Below are 22,885 nucleotides of genomic sequence, written 5' to 3'. Positions count from 1 at the left end.
TTTTATGAGGATTTCACTACAGATGGGATGTGTGACTAGGTTTGCAAAAAGCCTAAGGTTTGCAGAGAGTGTTTATAGGCGACCTTGGGAAGGTTCTGCAGGGCCTGCTTCACAGGCTAGTACTCTTGTTTTTCGTATTAGCTGTAAGGTTTTCAGCTGGAGCTTGACATCTTACAAAGAAAAGGCCTCTGTCTTAATTAGATTATTTTTTGTGGCTTGTGGCTACTGAAATACAAGATTTATTTTCAAAAGCCCATAGCCATGTAATATTTATTGGCCATTTGACTGTAAGTGATTATTCTGGAAATTTGGAGGGAGAGAGCCTTAGGAGGAGGGATTTAAATGGAAACTCAGTTCATGGTACTAAACTTCTCAGCTAGATTTTACCTTTATTCCATCTCAGAGTAGCAGAGCAATCTTGCTCTTTCAGAGGAGAGGTTCTGAAGTAATTGGAAATGGGGGTCCCCTCCAGATTTTACATTAATGCATTAGCCACTAACATGGCACTATTATGAAGTTACATGGGAACACCTTCAGTTTCGCCCATGGAAATGAATTACACGGGCTCTCTAGAGTCCCTTCTGGGTAAAGACACAGACGGCACCCAAGGGCTGCTGTTTAATGTAAAATGAGAGTCACATGCTGTAAGAAACTGGGTGGCAATACAGGTCTCATACCACCTTTGGTAACAGGGTGAAAATTCTAGGACTTTGGCCAGTTTCCGAATGGTGGAGTCCGACTTCCCCATGTGCTTAATGTTTCCTCTGCCAGTCCAAGTGGAAGTGAAGGTCACTTTCTAGCTCTTAGGATTTCAGACTATTATGGAGTCATCCTCTAAACGAGTCGGTGAGGCACACGGTACGCGCCATCCCTGCTACATCTGTTAGTGGTGATGTGAAACAGCAACGGATTCTGGCTTTCTACATTTTAATGTAAAATGATTCACAAAATTCTAACTTAAAAGCTGCAGTTCAAATATAAGTCTAATTTCATCAGTTAGTTGAAGGAGCCACTCAAACATTTTGATTCCTGTTTGAAAATAAACGTTCTCAAGTGTGTGGAGCATGTGTTACGGTTGGGGTTGGGGGTGAGGGTTGAAGATGAGAATCAATTTATGTTACATATTGTTGTTTGTTATTGTTTAGTCACTAAGTTGTGGAGAAGGCAGTGGCACCCCACTCCAGTACTCTTGCCTGGAAAATCCCATGGACGGAGGAGCCTGGTAGGCTGCAGTCCATGGGGTTGCAAAGAGTCGGACACGACTGAGCAACTTCACTTTCACTTTTCACTTTCATGCATTGAAGAAGGAAATGGCAACCCACTCCAGTGTTCTTGCCTGGAGAATCCCAGGGACTGGGGAGCCTGCTGGGCTGCCGTCTCTGGGGTCGCACAGAGTCGGACATGACTGAAGCGACTTAGCAGCAGCAGCAGCATTCGCTAAGTTGTGTCCGACTCTTTTGCAACCCCATGGACTACAGCCTGCCAGGCTCCCTGTCCATGAGATTTCCCAGGCAAGAACACTGGAGTGGGTTGCCATGCCCTCCTCCAGGGGATCTTCCTGACCCAGGGATTGAACCCAGGTCTCCTGCATTGGCACATAGATTCTTTACCATTGAGCCACCAGGGAAGCCCAACCTCAGATACATTTAGCCATGGAGAAATTCTTATTCATTCAATGAAGACAATCCCAGCCCTTTACTCTGAAATGGCTCAAATCACTGTTTCGGATGGCTGTGACTTGGAAGAACAATTTGTTTACGCGATGACATGAGGAGATGAAGATGCATGTGTTCTGGCAAAGTTCCCTCCACCCTGATGCCTAGTGCCATGAGGATTTTCACACACACACACACACACACACACACACACACACACACACAGAGGCGTTAATGAGCGGGCCCCAACTACAACATGAACTGAGATGCCACAGCAATGGGATGAAGATGGTTTCTGCACCTGTGAGCTGGAAGTCATCACCTGTTCCGCTGTGGCAGTTGGCCTGGTCGTCATCACATTCATCTACCAGGTTCCCATTGGGAGTGGTTGGCCCAGCTGTAGGTGCTGAAACAAGATCCAAGGATTATTTTCTCACACCTCTGAAATGTATTCTCCAGCCCCCTGGTTGTTGACTCTGCTAATGCTTTTGCAGAAAACTTTAATCTGCCATAGGAAGGCCAGCAGGGTGGTGTGCCTGCCTCTCTTTCAGGAGTGGAAGATACTTGGATTTTGCAGAAGGCACTGGGGACTGCTCTGTTTGGGTATTTGATTCCTATCTCCTTGGTAGACGTGGCTGCCTTCTCATTTCACACGCTGTTATCTACATAAACATCCTTTTTCTGAAAAGTTCCTGAATTCTCCCGTTATTTATTCATGACCCTGGAGTTGAAAATTCTGATGATAGAGGTTTTGCTTGAACTGTTTTTCCTTTCATTTTCAAGGTGCTAGAGGAATCGATTGTCATGAATTCTTTTATATTCTTGATATTTACTCAGTTTATCTTGTAATTTTTTTCCCAAAAGGGAGTCTCAGCATTCACTTTTAGTACAATGTTGTTCTTATTTATTTTTTTCACAGTGACTCCGTTTCTCTCTAAGTGTCTGGGCTCATGAGCGCTCCCTCCAGAGCAGGTGTCTGGGAGCTCCCGGGGGTCATGTTACCTTAACTCCTGGGGGACCACATTCTGCTGCTGGCAGGTATTCCCATAGCTCTGAGTTTGTAGTTGAAAAGTAGCCAGCATTAATCAAAGACTTCTTTTGAAGTTCTTTACGTTTAGTTCCATCTATTTTTTTTTTCCAGCCTGTTCCTCATTTTTGCAATCTGTTTAATATTTTACAGTTTTCGGCATTACATTTCACTTTACAAGACTTGAGATAATGGACAGTTCTCTTGATGTCTGAGAACCAGACAAGATGCTGGGAGTCGGCGGGGGAGGCGGGGGTCTGTTCTCTAATAGCTTCTGGCCAGGTGGAATGTGCTGGTAACTGCTGCTTTCTCAATAAAAATTTGACACAGTTTTTCATTGTAGAGAAGGACTGAGCAGAGTTATAACAAATGGAGAAACACAGCTAGTTTCAACATCCTCAACTGCCCAGGACACATACCAATAATTGCTAGGAAATCAACACATATAGGTAATGTCCACACTGTTTAGGCTGCAAACTGGACTTTGTAAACTGTGTACACACAAGATTCCGGGTTCTGCTCACTGCCAACAGCGAATCAATAGCATCCTCTTCAGCAACCTTGACGCTTGCCTTTGCTAAGCTGCCTTTGCTGTTGGTTTTGTGCCACTTTTAAACTCTCTATTCATCTTGCTGGTTTTTCCACATTCCTTGTGGTATTTATAAAGAAGGAGTTTTACATTGGACGTGGCCCAGGGTAGTCCCTGGATTAAACTGAAAAAAGTAAAATGTGAGTCTTTTTAAATTTTTTTAAATTAAATTTTCTTTTTTTTTTTTTGCAGTGGATAAGCATATGGGATCTTAGTTCTCTGACCAAGGATTGAACTCATGCCCCCTGCAGTGGAAATGCAGTCTTAACCACTGGACCACCAGGGAAACCCCCAAAGCGAGTCATTTTGTTGTCCCAGTTTTACTACTTGAAAATATTTTATCTTCTGTGGTCCTCTAATTGTTTCTTAAATACAAGTCCTAGCCCCAAATAAGCTAGAGGTCCCAGAGATGGCTGGGTTGTACCTCATCCTTTTTTCCTATCCCTTTAGGCATCTCCTGTAGAACAAGGTACAAAGTTGATATTTAATAAGGGCCTGTTAATCATTTTAAGGAAGAAGAAAAACACTCCCTTTCACCAACTGTGTTAAAAAGCTTGGACAGTTCTTTCCCTGGATGCGGGTTCCTCATGTGGCTTGGGGCGACTTCCCCACTTTGCTGAGTGCCTGTGAACATCTGTAGTCAATCCCTTCACCACCATCGCGACCTCAGCACAGAGTTGACACTGGCAAACTGCCACCAGGCCCGGTCTTTTCAACCATCCATTCATTCCACCTCCTAAATCAGTGTTGCTTCCCAGAATCGAGGCTAAAGTCCTGCATCAGAGCAGCAGAGGCCCTTTGCCAGGTGACCACACTGCTCAGCACACTGAACCGATGTGTCTGCAGGTGGCTGGGTCTGCCCCAACCCTCTTTTTTCCAGGCGTCTTTGCCAATGTCCTGGAACATGGTCATTCGTGGTCTGCGTTGACAGTGACGGGATAACTCAGGGGTCCTGGGACATAGCCACAGATATGGAAACAGCTACCCAATAAAGAATGGGAGATGATGGCCTGCTTTTAAATAAACACATAGGAAAGCAGCTATGAATTATTCACTAGGATGGTGATTTATAGCTTAAGATTCTTTAGTGCCTAAGAAATGTTTTATGATATTTAATGTGCTCAGGAATGTAATTATATTTGGGTAGCTTGAAACACAAATAATTTAGAAATCCCAAGAAGGTGATATTTAAAAAGCATCCTTCCAAACAACTTTGAGCATATGCTCAATGGATTAACATCTGGGTACCAACAATAGCCATTCTTTGCAGTAACCTAGAGGAAGACCTTTATGGGGATGAAAATGTTGGTATAAGGTTACTCATTTATGCCCAAATCAAAGGCAGATGGGAATTCTAGTGCACAAAAGCATTAAATAGTACACTAAGCAACCATCATATGATTTTTTTAAACATTCATCTCATTCATTATGTGATTAAAAAAAACACAGAGGAAAGTACAGTTCTGCGGTCAATGTGAGAACTGAATTTGTCCCTGACCTCCCTATGATAACCTAAGTTTATGCAGTCGTATCTTTAAACAGACCCCATTGTGCATTACATACATTATGTGATATAAAGTTTGGTTTCTCTGCAGCAGTCTGAGAAATTTATCCAAGACAATGTCTCAATGTTTCGGTCTGTCAAATGCTGCTTCCTGCTAGTATGTGATGGTAGTCAGCGTTGCAGATGGAAACTTGGACCAGACACAGGCCTCTGAAGAACTCTAAGAAGGTCAAGGAATCCATGGTTGCCAGGGGTTGAGGGATGATGGGGATGGAGAGGGGCTTTCATTTTGGACCGATAGAAATCTTTTGTAACTAGACAAAGGCTGCTTGCATAAGCACCTGTCAACTACGACTACCTACAAATGCTGGACTTGTTTACAACGGTGAATTTTGTTATGTGAATTTCACAACACATCATTTTTTAAAAACAGATCAGAGAACACCCCTCCACCCAGAATCTGAGGAGTGTTATGCAAACAACCCCCACAAAAGCAAGATGCAGAAGCACTGCTTCGTGCCGCTCACTGGGTGATGAGCCCTGTGCACAGGCAGGCACAAGAGACACAGGATCATTTGGGGGAAAGCTGGCAATCTGCAGCAGCACCGTCAGGGCCATAAGCACGTGAAAAAGGACAGAAAACATCTAGGGAAGCAGAGCGGGCTTACCTTCCACCTCACAGCCCAGCAGCTCCATTCGCAGCCCCAGTCCGCCGTGCGTGGCTCTCTCGGGGTAGATCCTGATGAACCGTGTGGAAAGGGGTGGAAAGGTCCGCAGCTCAGGTGTATCGTAGTTGTTGTTGCCTTCAAAAGACTGTGAAGAACGAGAACCAGCAGGTAATAACAAACCTTTCTTTCAGCAGAAGAGTCTCTCCTTGAGGACTCTCTAACAGGGCAGAAAAATGAGCCTCATTCTACCACTTCACAGAAGGCTGACATTCCTACATGAGAATGGAAAAAAACAATTAAACCTTCTCTAGGAAGTGACAGATGTTCCTTCTCAGAAACTCTGGAGGCCGCACTGAGGCTAGACCAGAAGCTAAGGATTTAATGAGACACATTTTTAAATGATAGGCTGATGTGCCTGGAAGAAGTGACAGTTTCACCATTTCCTTGAGGTGGAGGAAGAAAACTCAGGAAAGGAGCCTGCCTCTTCTTATAATAGAGACTGTGTTTCCAATAACAACTCTTCTTACATTCTCTTGGATGAGCAGGTCCTGGTTTTGCTAAAACTCCGTCCTCAAGAAGTGCAAGGGGGCTTCCCTGGTAGCTCAGTGGTAAAGAATCCGCCTGCCAACGCAGGGAACACAGGTTCGATCCTTGGTCTGGGAAGATCCCACATGCTATGGAACCAAGAAGCCTGTGCTACAACTATTGCTGCCATCACTGAGCCCACATGCCCTAGAGCCCATGCTCCGCAACAAGAGAAAGTGAAGTCGCTCAGTTGTGTCGGACTCTTTGCGACTGACCCATGGACTGTGTAGCCTGCCAGGCTCCTCTGTCCATGGAATTTTCCAGGCAAGGATACTGGAGTAGGTTGCCATTTCCTCCTCCAGGAGACCTTCCCGACCCAGGGATCGAACCTGGGTCTCCCTCACTGCAGGCAGACACTTTACCGTCTAAGCCACCAGGGAAGCCCGCAGCACGCATGGCAACTAGAGAGGAGTCCCCACTCTCTGCAACTAGAGATAAAGCCCGTTCAGCAATGAAGACAAGCACAGCCAAAAGTAAATAAGTAAGTAAATTTAAAAAAAAAGAACCTCGAGAAATTCCTTTCCTGGAGGAGATAGTAAATTTCACATGGTGCAAGTGCTGCATTACCAAGAACCTGGGTGACTCCAATCCCCTGGAACTGCTGTTGACTTACGCAGTCCCGCCAGTGGAGACATCTGTAGATAAAAGAACTTCTCATCTCAGGAAAGTGACAGGGGTCCTGCTCGCTAAACGATGTTCAGATGCCTGGTGGCCCTGCAGTGAGTGAAGTGCATTCCTAACTCGACATCACTGTGGCATGTTCAGGAGCCCAGTCGTTATTGCCCTGCTGCTGCTGGATTATTCTGCTCCCCTTTTTACACTGATGGGAAGCCATTGAGTGGAATCATCAGAAAATGGAGCAATGGCTAGGCTTGTTTTCTTTTTCAAGAAATGGATAAGCCTCTCTGTATCCTCCTATCCCAGTATCCTTCCTAACTCTGTCCAGAATGGGAAGAGGGGAAGGGATTAGAAAAACCAAATTGCCTTGTCACTGGGACTGTCGTTTTATATACTGAGCACCATGTGATGCTTACTGATGCAAGGCATTGTTCTACAGGCTTAAAATGTATTAACTCAACGTAATCCTCAAGACAATCTCTAGAGGTAGGTTCTATTATTGTGTATGTTCAGTCACTCAATCATATACGACTCTTTGCGACCCATGGACTGTACTCCACCAGGCAACTCTATCCATGGGATTCTCCAGAATACTAGAGTGGGTTGCCATGCCCTCCTCCAGGGGATCTTCCCAACCCAGAGATTGAACCCACATCCCTTGTGTCTCCTGCATTGGCAGGCTGATTCTTTACCACTGAGCCATCTAGAAGTAAATTAATTGGCCTTTTCCAACTCTGAAAATCCTCTAGGAATCCAGAAGTACAGGGCTCATACCTATCTGATTTTCTCAATTAAAGTTCCTTCTATCATTTTCAGGAGTAAATTCACTACTGGGGGCCCTGCCTTTTTGATAGAACTGCAGTTGCTGCCAGTAATTGAGAATCTGACGGATATCATTGTCAGGCTCAATTAAGTGTTGTCAGTAAGACACTAATTATAATGAAAACAGAGTTACTACACAGGCAAGTTCTATCTACATTAACATAGCTTCAACATTCCTAGGAGAAAAGCACTTATACCTTCGGAATCCCAGCCTCTTCTCCTACTTGTAAATACGTTACAAAGGTCGTCAGTGATGAGCTGGGAAGAATATTAGCAAGGAAGGGTCACATGGAACTGGGCTAAGTTTGCTAACATGACATTGTTTACAACATAACACTGTTTACAACATGTCTTTCTGTCCTTTTACTAATCATGCTTTAGAAGAAGAGGGCTTAGAGTATTTAGATATATTTGCTCCTGGAAAGACTAGTTGATTCAAAGACTCCGATGTACCTTGTCCATCATGTACCATTTAGGTATAGGAAATAAGGAGAGGGCATAAAGGATTCCAAATCTATCAAGGTGCTGTTTCATATCATAAAACAGACTGCTCACTTTACCATTACATAAAACATACTTGGCATCCTGAACAGGTAACCTTTACTTGCAAGTTCAAATATAGTATATTTTAACTATCTTTGTGCAAAGTTACAAATACACACTGCTCCTAAATGGATGATTTAACCAGTTTCCTTTTTCATCTTGAAGATTTTATTCCAGGGGAAGGACATGTTAGGAATCACTTATTAGATGCCCTGCCAACAATTTAGAAGCTTTTATGGTTTAAATAAGGGGCTTCCCAGGTGGCACTACCTGGGAACTTGCCTACCAATGCAGGAGATGTAAGAGACACAGGTTTATCCCTGGGTTGGGAAGATCCCCTGGAGAAGGGCATGGCAACCCACTCCAGTATTCTTGCTTGGAGAAGCCCATGGACAGAGGAGCCTGGAGGGCTAGTCCATAGGGTTGCAAAGAGTCAGAGAGGAGTAACCTGGCACATAGAACATGGCTTAAATACATAGGAACATGATAATGATGGGTAAAATCATATTTTAGGAATAAGATCTGACACATTCAACCAATCTTGAACCGAGTGTTTTTGTTACAGTTGAAAGCTGGGTGCTGTTGGCTTCTTGTGAAAGCTATACGTGATGCCCTACAAGGGAGTGATAGCTTTAGACTTGACCTCAGGTGAGTGGATAACAAAGGCCAGTAAGCACAGGGCGCATCCCACCCAGAGCATATGGTGACCTGTTTTCGTCCCTTTTAGAACCTCGTGCTGAAGAACACGCCACAACAGTACACACTGCCATGCGACCGTGGCAACTTGTTGATTTGCAGCATATTCACACTTGGTGCTAAAGCCACAGGGCTCATGACTCCTCCGAAAAGACTGGCTCTTAGGGGAACTCCAGTTTCTAATGTTTATTTTACTTTTTCTTCCACCAAAACAAGAGGGGCAGACATAAAAGAGGAAAATGAAAGGGACACCAAAGAAAGTAGCTGCACATGGATTAAAAAAAAAAACAAAACACTGGAACTGCTTTAGAAACCACAAGTTAACTAGGGGTGAGACGGGAGAGGAATTCTTACATTTCTGAGCAGCAGCATCCCTCTCGGTGCTCCGCCCACTGGAGCAGAGCACAGCACGTGGGGACAGGCTCTGCGGGGCCCACACATCTGGGCAGAGTGGGAGCTGGCTGTGCGGCCCGGCTTTGCTTCCCGCCTGCAAAGCCTTTGGCCTGGGTGACTATATCAAGTCATAATCCCACAGTCCCATTCTCTCCCATTCCCCAAATCTTTTCACAGAAGGAGTACATCCTCAGCAAACAGGGGTGAAGAGGCTGGGACAGAAAGCCAACTGGGCTGGTGGTGAGAAATACCATTAGCTGAATACAATACCCACATAGAGTTCTGCATACAGAACTGAATTTCTGAGGACTCTTATTTCAATCTGTAATCAGTTAATCTGAAATTTAGCTGATTTCTGAAAATAACTTTCTTATTTAATCTGGAATCCCTTTCCAGGTCACCCTGCATACTTGGGGTATCCTTTCCAGGTTGGAGTTCTGTGCCCAAGAAATGCAAAGACATGTAACCATGAGCCCCAGAAAACCATCATCACTATAGGATACTTGTGTTAAAAAAGAAAAATTATACCACATGTTCTGGGGAAGGTTGGAATATATCTTTTTTCACTAGATCATCAAAGACCAGCTGCTCTTTAAAAGGTTCCAATGTATAAAAAATAGACAAGCATTATTCATGATAGCCAAGTGTTAAAAGCAAAGAAAGTGTTCATCAGTGGATGGACAGATACCCAACTTGGCCTGTATACATGATAGAATATTATCCAGCTTTAAACAGAAATGAAATTCTGATCCACACTACAATACTGGCTGAACCTCGAGGATATCATGTCAAGTTAAACAAGCCCATCACAGAGGCTACATTTTGTATGCTTCCACTAACAGAGGCTCCTGGAGTAGTCAAATTAATAGAAACAGAAGTTGAAATGGTGTTTGTCAGGGGCTGGAAAATTATTGTTTAATGGTGAAGGAGTTTCAGTTTTGCAAGAAGTTTTAGAGATGGGTTTGCACAACGATGTGAATGTACTTAACACTACTGAACGGGTACACTTAAAAAAGGTTATGATGGGAATGTTTCCGTTATGTGGATTTCAGCCCAATTATGGGCCTCCCTGGTGGCTTGGAGAAGGCAATAGCACTTGGTGACGCGCCTACCTGCAATGCGAGAGATCCGGGTTCAATCCCTGGGTCGGGAAAATCCCCATGAGAAGTAAATGGCAACCCACTCCAGTACTCTTGCCCGCAAAATTGCACGGACTGGGGAGCCTGGTAGGCTACAGTCCATGGGGTCGCCAAGAGTCGGACACGACTGAGCTACTTTACTTTCACTTCTATGGAACTTTAGAAAATTGTACAACAGTATAGAAAAGAAAGACTCTTTCATTCAACAAAAAATTTAAAAAATACATGTAACAAGGAATTCGTGGTAGAAGGGGGCTGGCAGCCGGTGCTCTCCAGAGACAATCAGAGGATCTTCGGAGGGAGTGCGTGTTCCTACCGGGTTGCCCGGTGCCCATGTCCCCGGCCCCACTCTCATAGCCTCCCGCTCCCCGAGCCTTGAGTCACCTGCTGTTTCCTGAAGGAAGGAAAGTTGACCAGCGATGAGATGCTCAGCCGTGCTTTTTGCATCCCATTCCTGTCTCCCCTGGCATTTTACAGACTCCACCCCTCGCCCCCGCAGATCCCACGGCTTTCAGGAAATGAGAGATTTGCTTCCGCAGGAAGAGGCCAGGGTCCTTGATTCAAGTCAAGGCCTCCAGGGAACCCCCCAGCCCTTCCCGGCGCCGCCCCCGCCCAGGGCTCACCTTGGCCTTGCGCTTGCTGTCATCCATGATCATCTTCCAGTCCGAGCCGTTGTTGCTGTACCCGATCTTGAATTTCCTCATAAACACCTTGTTCTCCCGGTGCTTGCCCCCCTGAATGATGACTCCCCGCACAATCTTCTCCTCAGCGAGGTCCACCTGCAGCCACTCGTTCACGTACGGGTGGGGGGCGGGGGGCAGTGCCCAGCCCGAGCGGCTGGTCACCAGGCGGATGTTTTCAGGCATCCAGTTCCTGTCCGCTTGATTGGACGCTGTAATCTGGGAGTCGGAAATAAGTCCCGACACCATGCCCAGCATTCCAGAGCAAGGATAATCTAGGCGGGGAACGGAATAGACAAACGTAACATGATTTGAAGTCTCCATGCTGAGAAAGAGAATCCACCCTATTGAGTAAAAACATGGACTGTCCCCATTCATGTACATTTGTAAGTGCCTGGACCATCCGATATGAAACCAAAGCTCTCCCCCCCGCTCCTCTTTCTGCACTGCCCACCCTACACTCAACAGTCCAATTAAAAAAATCTTCAATAAGAACAGTCATTTCATCCTTTCTGAGTTCTTCCAAGTGTAAAGTCAACGTATTTACTGTCCCCTTGGTATCGGAGGTTATTCTTAGATCAAGTACAGAAAGAAAGAAAGAAAGTTCAAGAAAGAAAGTGCTTGAGGCAGCTTGAAGAGGTAGGAGGGTCCCCCCACCCCCAGGGTGTTGCAGGGAGCCTTTGAAATGAATGCTTAAGGAGGGGGCCCATCTTCCCCCTCCCTGCCCAGTGTCTCCCCACCCCCATTTCTAACTGCACCAGAACTTTGTAGTATCCCATCCTCACCTCAAATGTCCCAAGTCCAAACAAGAACAGTCCTTTCCACTCAACACTGAATCCCTTTATCCAACTCTTCACTTTAATGGGTGGAATCACCCATCAGCTAGTTCCTGCCTAGTTGTCTTTCTTAATTTTCCATTTTCCATTCCTGTTCTGCTACCAAATCCTGTCATATTTTCATTTAAAAAAAAAAGTGTCCTCCATATGCCTTGCGACCTTCTTTTGGTATCATCTGGATCTAAGGACTCAGGCGGACATGCTGAATGATCTCCAGACTACCCTCTCAAACCCCAGTTTTGAGTCAACAACACCCATGTCATTTTTCATAACTTTGTTTTTGCAGTGTCATTCTCATGCTCAAGAATCTTGCATTGCTAAGGAAAATAAACCAAAGGACAGATATTGCATGACTCTCCTGAAATGAGGTGCCTGGAAGAGTCAACTCCATAAAGACAGAAAGTAGATTGGTGGTTGCTGGAAGCTGGGGGCAGGAGGGAATGGAGAGTTAGTGTTCCAAGGGTACAGAGTTTCAGGGGTACAGAGTTTGTTTGCGATAATGAAAACGTTCTGAAGGTGGATTGTGGTGATGGCTGCACACTAATGTGACTCTTGAAGGCAATTAAATTGTAGACTTAAACATGGTTAGAATGGTAAACTATGTATATTTGACCACAATAATGAGAAAGATCTTTGAAAAATCTCCCTGGCTTTCCATTATTTATGGTATGCTATAAAACAGTCTCTCTCTGGCTTTCAACACCCTCATTTTGGCTTCATTCTATTTATCTAATTTTATTTCCTATTACTGACAGGAATCTATTTTCTTCCCATTTACCATAGAGATAACTCTCATCATTGCCTTTGTTCAAAATGTTCCTGCTGCCCCCTTATCCTCCTGTGGACGGAAGTAAGTTCTGCCCAAACATTCAAATCCAGCTTACGACTGTTCCTAAAAACTTCTCATCCTGAACTCTCCCTTCTCAGAAATGTGCCTACATGTACAGAAAGCAGCACAGAGCTTAGTATTAAGTTATTCTCTCCATGTTTTAAGATTGGGAATCATGTCCATAATCAGATTGTAAATTCCTCCAAGACCATGAACAGCATCATAGATCTTGCTAAACTTCTACAGTAGACCAAGGAGCTTCTGAGCAGAAGGAGAGTATCAATCACTGATTAATTGATTGGTGGCTTCATAACAAAATGTTAAACACTTCAGTTATTCTCTTTTCAAAATTGTACATCTCCATCCAAGACATGCCAGGAAAAAGAACTTATTCTTCTTTTTAACAACCCCGTTCTGCATAAATCAAAATTCAGCTGAAAATGTAACCACTGTAAATGAGAGGTATGTGTCTAATGCAATTAAGCCTTCTCTGTTATCAGCTGACCCTTGAGAATGAATTAGACACTTTCTAATTCAGACATTTTCTGAATCAGATGCTTACCACCTGAGTTCTACAGTTCAGATCATGTCATTTCTTTACTTAAAAAGTCAGTGCCTGCTCATCTAGGAATTATGCACCTACTTTCAACCTCGTGTGCCAGGTTTTTGGTACCATGGCCTTGCAAGCCCCTCCTCAATGAAGGAGAACTCCCTCACCTCTGTGTAGTGGTACTTGGAGGCTTCCTTTCATTCTATCCCCTCCACTAAACAATCTCCCATCATTTTGCCCTTCCCATTATCTTAAAATTTTGATCTGTTTTCAAATTTTATATTAAATATCCAATTTTTCTGATCTCTCCAACTAGACGTGGTTTTCCTTTTCTGGGTCTCTCCCTAGCTCTCCACCTGCATGTCTCAGATATGTTGACCATGTTCAGTTCCTTGGGTTGCTTGCTTGCTACCTGCCTCCCCAGATTTTAAGTTCTTTGAAGACTGTGAACCAAGTCATATTAAAAACTTTTCTATGAGTCCTTGTGCCCTGCTTTATCCATGGTATTTGCTCCACAAATATTTGTTGAATGAATCAGCTTATTAACACAATAAAAGGCAGCTGCCATTCTCCCCAAGCACCCTTTCCTGTAATTCAGCCGCAGTATTTGCTTCAGGCTGGGGTCTGGAAACCAAGAATAAATTCAATGGGGATTATGAAAAGATTGACAAAAGCGATTTTACTGAGGGTCTATGAAATTATAGTGTTAAAAATAGAAGTTGCATTTTTGGTCACTGTGGTCACACCTGTCTGACTCAAAACTGACTTTTGTGAAGAAAATGTGTAGCTGGTAATCCGTACCAGATGTTACTCTTCAGAGAAAAGCAAAATTAACTTGAATACTGTAAGGAGAGAAGAAGCTCTATCAGATGAATGTCCCTTCTTTAATGCAGAGTTGCAGGGGCACGGTCCTTGCATCCACAAGCCTCCTGAGGCGAGCCTGCATCGGCCAACGCAGCCGTCCTGCAGTCAGATGGCCTCGTCCAAGATCAAGGAAGAGGCACCCTGACTTGCCTTTGACTCAAAACCAGTGACTCACTTTTAACCACGGTTAGGATAAAGATTCCACTAACAATTCAAGGTTTGAAGGAGATGCTAGGTTCTAGCTCTGTTCATCCACAGCAGGCTGGTTCAGTGTGCCTTGGTTAAAGCCTGGCTCCAGTTTCCTTTGGAAACAGTGTTGCTGGATTTAGCGAACAAATAATCTAAAACAGCAACACCAGAAACCCAGGGTGCCAAACTAAATTCAAATTTCAAATGACAACAAATAATTTTTCAGTATGGTGGTGGTGGTGGTTTAGCTGCTAAGTTGTTCCAAACTCTTGAGACCCCGTGGACTGTAGCCCGCCAGGCTCCTCTATCCATGAGATTTTCCAGGCAAGAATACTGGAGTGGGTTGCCATTTCCTTCTCCAGGGGATCTTCACAACCCAGGGATTGAACTCACATCTCCAGCATTGCAGGTGGATTCGTTATGGCTGAGCTTCCACTTGGAAGCGTTTGTCCCAAATACTGAATGCGGAACATACTTACACTAAAAAATTCTTTGTCATTTATCTGCATTAAATTGAACTGGACATTCTGCATTTCACTTGGCAACCTTGTTTAAAAAACATAAAACCAATCCTAGATGGGAGGGAGAAGTGAATTCTGTGATGGGGAATTAGGTGGTTCTTTTTTTTTTTGAATTGAAACACAATTGATGTACATTACATTAGTTTCAGGTATACTCCACAGTGAGTTGATATTTGCATATATTACAAGATGATTACCACTCTAAGTCTAGTAACCATCTGTCCCCATACAACGTTTTTACAATATTATTGACCATACTCCTTATCCTGTGCAGTACATCCCTGTGGCCTTATCTGGAAGTCTGTAAACTTAATTCTCTTCACCTATTTCACACACCCACACCTCCTTTCCCCTCTGGAAGTGGTTATCTTCACTGATATTATTTTACAATAAAATCTCTGAACTGAGACTTAAAGGGAAAACAGAAATACTGGTAAATCAAATACTTAGTTAACTGGTTTTCAAGGAATGAGAAGACAATGACTGCATTTGATGGGTGAACCTGAATAAGCATAATTTAATCTTCCCTGATGACTCAGAAGGTACCTATGGATGTTGAAGGGCTCAAGATCATCCTTGCAAACTCTGCTCAACACAGGCACACACCGACGTGTGCAGAAGCCCCAGTTCATTAACTTCCGGTAAACGAAAAAGCCCACATGGTCTGCAGTGTGTTCTTAGACAGTAAGGGCATCTTCACCAGTTTCTCTTTCAAAATGATGAAGCCTGCCTTGTCCAAATAATGCAAATGCTCCTCTGTCAATCACCTACAAAGCAGGATGACTTGCTCCAATTCTGTTCTCCTTATCTCTCTATATGGTGACCCATTGTTGTACACTCTGGTTATTACAGGATTGCTATGTTTCTAGCAAATAATTTCTGAACAGAAAAACTGGGTTAGACCTTGGGAGCTCTGGAGACTTTCAAGTGCTGTATTCTCATGGTAACTTTTATTTTTTTTTAAATTTTATTTTATTTTTAAACTTTACATAATTGTATTAGTTTTGCCAAATATCAAAATGAATAACTTTTAATTCAATGTTTTTTTTTTTTTTTTTAATCCTGATTGAGTTGGGGCTTGCCTGCTCTAGAGGAGAGGGTCAAATTTTGCAATCCAGTCACTTGTTTGTAGGAAAACATGGATAAAGCTGCAATTCATTAATTTGCTCATTCACTCGTAAAAAAAATAAGTATGTCCAGCATATTATGTTACAGGCACACAGGATACAATGGAAAAGAAGACAAACATGACCCCTGCTTTCATGGAGCTTCTAGACCCACAGGAACCGTGCTTTTTTCTATCAGTCTCCACTGAGGGGACCATGATCTCTAAAAGATGAAAATTATCTCCTCTGGTAACACTGAGCAAACACTGATATCATTGTCTCATTAGAGGTTCTGTTTGCTGGGGCCTGTTGCAGGTTCAACTGATTGAGCACCATGCACCATTTAATATACCAGGTACTGTTCAGTGAGCGCTTACTCTAAACCAAGTGTTATAAGCATCCTTTCACTTAACCTTATTACAGCTGAATCAAGTTACTCTTAGTGACCAGAAGATGGAGATCAGAGGGACCATGAGTCTTGTCCTTGGTCATTCAGTCACTAAGTGGACAGCCCAGAGTGAAGCTTGGGTATGTCTATACACCTTCTCTTTGTGTGACCATCGTTATGAAGGCTGGCCTCTCTAAAAACCTGCCTTGATCAGTTATTTGGAGGTTGAGTTGTCTTATTAGAGAAAAAGTATCAAAAATATATTAGGGGTCATGATTAAGAGGGTGGCAGTATGTAATTTGAAAAAAAAAGAGCTACTTAAAATAATTATAAAACAGAGCAAATCAAATGTGAAAATATTAAAACATGGTATTTCAGACATCTGTGCTGTGCTAAGTCACTTAGTCATGTCCAACTTTTTGTGACCCCCTGGACTGTAGCCCGCCAGCCTCCTCTGTCCATGGGGATTCTCTAGGCAAGAATACTGGCGTGAGTTGCCATGCCCTCCTCCAGGGCATCTTCCCAACCCAGGGATTGAACTCAGGTGTCCCACACTGCAGGCAGATTCTTTAACGTCTGAATCAATAGGGAAGCCCATAAATACTGGAGTGGGTAACCAATCCATTCTCTAGGGGATCTTCCCGACCCAGGAATCGAACCAGGGTCTCCTGCATTGCAGAAGGATTCTTTATCAGCTGAGCTACCAGGGAAGCCCTACAGACAGCTATATTTGCTTAAATAACTAGGCCATTTGACTGTTTTAAAAAATTCATTAAGTAGTTTCCCTTGTTTATATATAAAGACTCATGCTCCTAGAATTCTCTCTCAAGAAAATCCTTGTGAAAATGACAAAGAGCAATTTAGGCTTAAACAAGTATTTTATTTAATTAAAAGGAGAGCCAGAGATTCAGAATTCACATTAACACGTTTATGGTTTACCTTTTTTTGGGGGGGGGAGGGTACAGTGACATGAGACTAGGTGGGAGGAATGGGACAGAAATTTCCACCCTGCCCTCAAATGGCCTTGTTTCTATGAATTGACAAGTAGTCGCTTACATTTGTAATGCCCTAAAAATGACCTAGAACCTTCTCTCCTGTATCTGCTGATCAAGAATAAAGCCAAGGTTATATCTAACCCTACTGCTGCTTCTGCAAAGCACTTCAGTCGTGTCTGACTCTGTGCGACCCCATAGACGGCAGCCCACCAGGCTCCCCCGTCCCTGGGATTCTCCAGGCAAGAACACTGAAGTGGGTTGCCATTTCCTTCTCCAATGCATGAAAGTGAAAAGTGAAAGTGAAGTCGCTCAGTCGTGTCTGACCCTCAGTGACCCCATGGACTGCAGCCTACCAGGCTCCTCCATCCATGGGATTTTCCAGGCAAGAGTACTGGAGTGGGGTGCCATTGCCTTCTCTGATCTAACCCTACACTGCCCCTTTTCTCCCTCCAAACCTCTCTCCACCCAATGTCTGCCTCCTCCAAGGCCTTGAACTTTGTAAATATTTAGATTACAAAACAATAAACAAGTCTGTCTCTAAGATGGAAATAAATAAAATTTGGGGAACAGATCAAATGTCAGTTTTTACTTTCCAAAATGGGCTGTACTGTAAACAAATGTAATTTTTTTTTTCCTCCTTGGTTAGCTTTCTTCAAATTGCTTGTCATTTCATGGAAAATTGCCCAGGTGATTTTTTTTTCCCTTCAGAAGTCAGTACTTTCCTTCTCTAAAAATAATTGTACTAAAGAGGATAAAAATAAAAACAATAATGTTGGCTTTCATGGAATGAGAAATTAAATGCTCTCAATATGTATACTAACATCACATGAAAGATATTTGACAGACTTTAAACGTTATTCACTTTTAGTTACTTTGTAGTGAATAAGTTACTGATTCTGTTTTTGAAGTTTTTTTGCATTCTATGGAGGTTACATCGTACTTTTTTTAATGAAAAATTTGTGGCTTACTTACTTACAAGGAAAGGTATTTGACATGTGCTATTTACTTCCGAAGACAGAGTAGATGTACAGGAGGAGTAAGAGCAGTAACTGGTTGCCATAGAAACACAGTGAGACTAACTGGATCCTTCTTCTACTTCCTGCTCCATCCTGACCTGCCTACCTTTTTAGCCACTTAATCGCCCAGTACCTCATCTTCAACTCTCAAGTGGATATAATCCACCTACTTGGTCCAAATTTAAAAGAGACTCTTAAAGTCCTATTAACGTCAGAAGAAACAAACTCCAAAACAAGAAATATTGACAAATCGATTTCTAATATTGATGTTAGTATATGCATTCAATGAAAGATAGACATGTATTGAGCCAAAACCTAAGAGAACTTTGTCAGGGCAGTTAGTGAGTAAAGGGAGAATAAATTAACTCCACAAATTAAACTCCTCCTGAACTGTCGCTAATGAGGTCACCTCTAGGCTTCAAGATTTAAAAGACATGTATACACTACCACGTGTAAAACAGATAGCTAGTGGGAAGCTGCCATACAGTACAGGGAGCTCAGCTCCGTGCTCTGTGATGGCCTACAGGGTGGGACGGGATATATGTATACATCTAGCTGATTAACTTTGTTGTAGCAGAAACTAATACAACACCGTAAAGCAATTATACTCCAATTAAAAAAAAGACAAAGCAGGTGAAGAACATTTCAAGCAACAGTTATATATTGTAAACCTACTAAGTAGTAGTCAGTATGGAATAACCAGGAGATGGAGGATGAAAGGGAAGGTATTTGTCTTCCTGGAACCTGCCTAGTGGAAAGACACCACTTGTAAATACCTACCACATGCCAGCCTGTGTAAGCACTTCGTATTCACGAGCTAATTCATGATCACAACAACCCTGAGTGGAGTACACCATGATGCCTGTTTTCCAGGTGAGATGACTAAGGCTTTGAAAGATAGTAAACTGCCTTTCAAAGTAATAAGCCAGTGAGTAAGTAGTACAGTAGGATCTGAACTCACTTTTGTCTAAATCCAAAGCATATGCTCTTAATTATCAAATGAAAATGACCAACCCCATTTATATCGTTACTCTCCTTATATTTAAACGTTGACATACATAAAAACCAGGTGATCTTCCATCTTACCTGTTATCTTGCAGCCATAGACTTCAAATCTCATAGAGATGCCAGTTTCCCAGGTCACAGGTTTGATTCGGACAAATCGAGTGATCAGGGGTTTGGGAAAAACTCCAATCACTACATCTGTGGGGTTGGTGTTTCCATGAAAGATCTAGATGGAAGAAGAAAAGGCCCTTTAATAACAGACATTTCAGATTAAAAACAAATGCAAAAATATTTTCACAAGTGCTTATCAAATTGTTTACAATCTCTTCATTGTTTACCATGGTTGAGGTGGTGTTAATAACTTGTCATGTTATTTTTCCAAATGATGGCTATCAGATAAGAACCATGTCTAAGATAGAATGTTGTCCTAATCATCTATTCAGTTTTCTGAGAGGATTTTTGTTTTTTATTGCCAGTTGTGTCCTACTCTTTGCAAACCCACGGACTATAGCCCACCAGGCTCCCCTGTTCATTGGGATTTCCCAGGCAAGAATACTGGAATGGGTAGCCATTTTCTTCTCCAGGGGATCTTCCTGACTCAGAGATTGAACCCACATCTACTGCATTGCAGGTGGATTCTTTACCGCTGAGCCACCAGGGAAACCATATAGAATGTTGTCCTAGTCAATTTTTCTGAGAGGATAGAGCCTCTAAAAGTATTATTATAAAGATAGCATTTGTTAAAGAATATGTGCAATTATCTAAAAAAGTGGGAAAATGATTAACATTATCAAAAGAACGTACAGAATACGGTGGACATTTCATGGGAACTTTCACTGTTTTACTTTCCCAGGAATTTCCCAAAGGAGTGATTTTTGAGTTCAATGTACGATCTGGCTATTTGAAAATTCTAGGTTATGTTCAGCTCTAGGTCAAGGAGCTTCCTCCCTTTGAACTCCATTTCTTGATGGAAGATCTTATATCTGACGTGAATGAATGACTCTAATTTTTTTTTTTTGGTTGGGGGGGCGGTTGTTGGTAAAAGTATGCGTCGGTGGTCAAGATCAAAACTGAATTATACATCATATGTAATGGAGAATCAGTTTTCCCAGGGCTTCTGTTTCTTGTTTTAAAAATGAGTCATTTTCTTCTAAGAAAGATGAGGCATGTAGCTGCGGTGTAATTACTGCCAGTCACGAACTGGTTTCCCACAAGTATCCATGGGGGCCGCTCGGCCTGGGCATGATGCCACGCAGTGTCCTCTGGTGACATCTCCGAGGAGCAGGGGGCTGTCTGCCACGTGGAACCCTCTGCCACTCGACTTGTCTCAGGTGGGACTGAAAGCCTCCTCATCCCTGGATTTTACCCTAGCTTACAGTGGAGACAGCTGTGTAAAAAGTACCGTGTCTCAGACACAGGCCTTGTGTAGCTAGAGCACCATGGGGGCCATCAGAGGCATAGAGACTCCCTGGCGAGTCTGCAGAGGAGGACCACCATCCCCGGGGAGAAGGAGCTTATGGGTCGGACAGAAGTTCTTATTGCATTTAGCCTAAGAGCCCTGCTCCATGGGAGGCGGTCAAGCATTTTTACTAAGTCGGACGTTAGCCGGATCCCTCTCTGGAGACGATGTAGTATCGGAATTTATCCCAGCCTGTGATGGCCTTTATTTGTTTGCTGTCTTAAACGAATATGTATTTACTTACTACTTCTGGCTGTGCTGGGTCTTCGTTGCTGCGTGGGCTTTTCTCTAGTTGTCGCTCACAGGCTACTCCTGGCAGTGGCTTCTCCTGTTTTGGAGCACCGGCTCTGGGGCCCACGGGCGTCAGTAACTGCAGTGTGTGGGCTCAGTAGTTGTGGTGCCTGGGCTTAGTTGCTCTGTGGCACGTGGGATCTTAGTTCCCCGATCAGGGATTGAACCCATGTCTCCTGCATCGGAAGGTGGATTCTTAACCACTGGACTACCAGGGAAACCCTGTGATGGCCTTCAGATTTCTGTCCTACTTCAGCAAATCTCTCTGGGCAGCAATCTATGTGAATGCATTTTTGTGTCCTGCTGAATAACGGGGACCTGCCTGAAGGGGCAGAGTTTCCCAAGCGAGTGTTTCAAGGGCCAGGGGGGTCCACTTCAGGGAGGGACCACAGGCTGGCTTACCCTGAGGACGTTTTATGTTTCCTGAAAACCAGGTGAGAACACACAGGCCACCAACAGAAAAAGGCTGCTGCGTCTGTGGTCAAAGGCCACTGCTGCTGAGGTGCGTATGGCCAGCTCTCCCCAAGGAAAGGAGGGAAGGGGCATGCCGAAAGACCCCAAAGTACAGAGCAAGGCAACAAGAGCTGGACTCCGGGTAGACGAGGGGATTTCATTCAGGTTCAGTGAGAGGGCTCACACACACACCCAGTCTTTCCCGACCTTTTGTTCTTTCTGCCTCCTATTCTAGAGCCCCTCAGTGTGCCAAGGTGCCACTGACTGTGAGCTGTGTCCACGTCAGACACCTCCACAGCCCCAGTGTGCTCTCCATACCCACATGTGGACAACTGTGGGCCACGCTGAGGAGGGGTCTTGGATAAAGAATGCTCACGGATTAAAGAGGCGGCCTGAGAGCTGAGTCAGCCCTCCCCACTCTCTCCGGTTCTTCTGTTGTTGGTGTGTCCTTGGCATTAGTGCTTTTTCATTTGTTTGAAACTAAAGCAGGCCTTCAAAAAAATGACTCCAAAACAAAAACAAGCCATGACACTCAGGGTCAGAATTTACTTGGTGGATCTGCACCAATAGTGACCGTGAGGGATTTTTTCCCAAGATGCAGGATCCGCTCCATGTCCTCTAGGGCAGGACAGTGGCCTTGAGCTGGCTGCTCCACAGAATTTTCCTCCCACAGACGGCTGCATCTCTATGGCTGCGGCCTTCCTGCCTGCCCTAAGTGAGAGTGGCAGCTTTGCAGCTAGTCAGAGGGTAGTTTTTTCTTTCTTTTTTTTGGGCATGTGGGATCTTATTTCCCCAACCAGGGATTGAACCTGTGCCCTCTGCACTGGAAGCTCAGAGTCTTAACCAGTGGACCACCAGGGAAGTCCCTCAAAAGGTATTAATAGCCCTCTCACTTCACACCAAGGAGGCCTTTCTCAGTTCCAGACCCAGAAGGAGACATTTAAGCCCATACATGTTCCAAAGAGAGACCAGGACATGTTAATTGGTCTCTTCTGGAACCCAGAACTCCAAATTACCTGGATCTTTGCTCCCATTCTCATCAATTCTGCATGTTTCACTCAGCCTCCAGGGCAAGCTTTTAATTTTGGGGAAATGGCAAGCACGAGCTCTCAGTAATCTCTTGATTAGTAATTCAGAGCAAGCGTAACTTCAAATAAACAGCAGGCTGAGAAAAACATCTCAGCTCCAAATAATTGAGGACAGAGCGCCCGGGGGACAGGGCATGGTGTGGTCTCCTCAACAAAAAGCAGTGAGGAGGTGGTGTGTCGTTCGTGGGATCTGAGAGAACACCTTTAGTTCTGTTCATTTGCACAGAAGCAGCCAAACACACTTGTAAATTAGTTTGTGAGGCGCAGAGGGTAGATGAAAAGGAGTCTTCTAAAACCAGCCCATTACAGAGAGGAAGAAAGAATTAATCTATGAAAGAGAATGAGGAAACACGGGGAGAAAGACAAAACAAAACAA

The 22,885-nt window shown here is 43.8% G+C and overlaps 1 protein-coding gene across 4 annotated transcripts in view; it reads right to left on the bottom strand.

Moving 5' to 3' along the window:
• NRP1 (neuropilin 1) overlaps positions 1–22,885 on the bottom strand; it is a 147,657-nt gene that overhangs the window by 21,460 nt on the left and 103,312 nt on the right. For 2 of the 4 annotated variants that reach the window (XM_070800772.1, XM_070800773.1), the window contains 4 exons: positions 19,300–19,444; positions 10,863–11,194; positions 5,444–5,588; positions 1,957–2,061 (listed from right to left, as the gene is read on the bottom strand). In XM_070800772.1, coding sequence (XP_070656873.1) covers positions 1,957–2,061; positions 5,444–5,588; positions 10,863–11,194; positions 19,300–19,444 — 727 coding nt within the window. The remainder of the gene's footprint in view (positions 1–1,956; positions 2,062–5,443; positions 5,589–10,862; positions 11,195–19,299; positions 19,445–22,885) is intronic. The other 2 variants (XM_070800774.1, XM_070800775.1) reach the window with 1 other exon arrangement.

Source organism: Bos indicus, chromosome 13, assembly GCF_029378745.1.
Source record: "Bos indicus isolate NIAB-ARS_2022 breed Sahiwal x Tharparkar chromosome 13, NIAB-ARS_B.indTharparkar_mat_pri_1.0, whole genome shotgun sequence".
Lineage (NCBI taxonomy): Eukaryota > Metazoa > Chordata > Mammalia > Artiodactyla > Bovidae > Bos > Bos indicus.
Note: the sequence above shows the minus strand (reverse complement) of the source record. Positions and strands in the feature narration are given on the sequence as shown.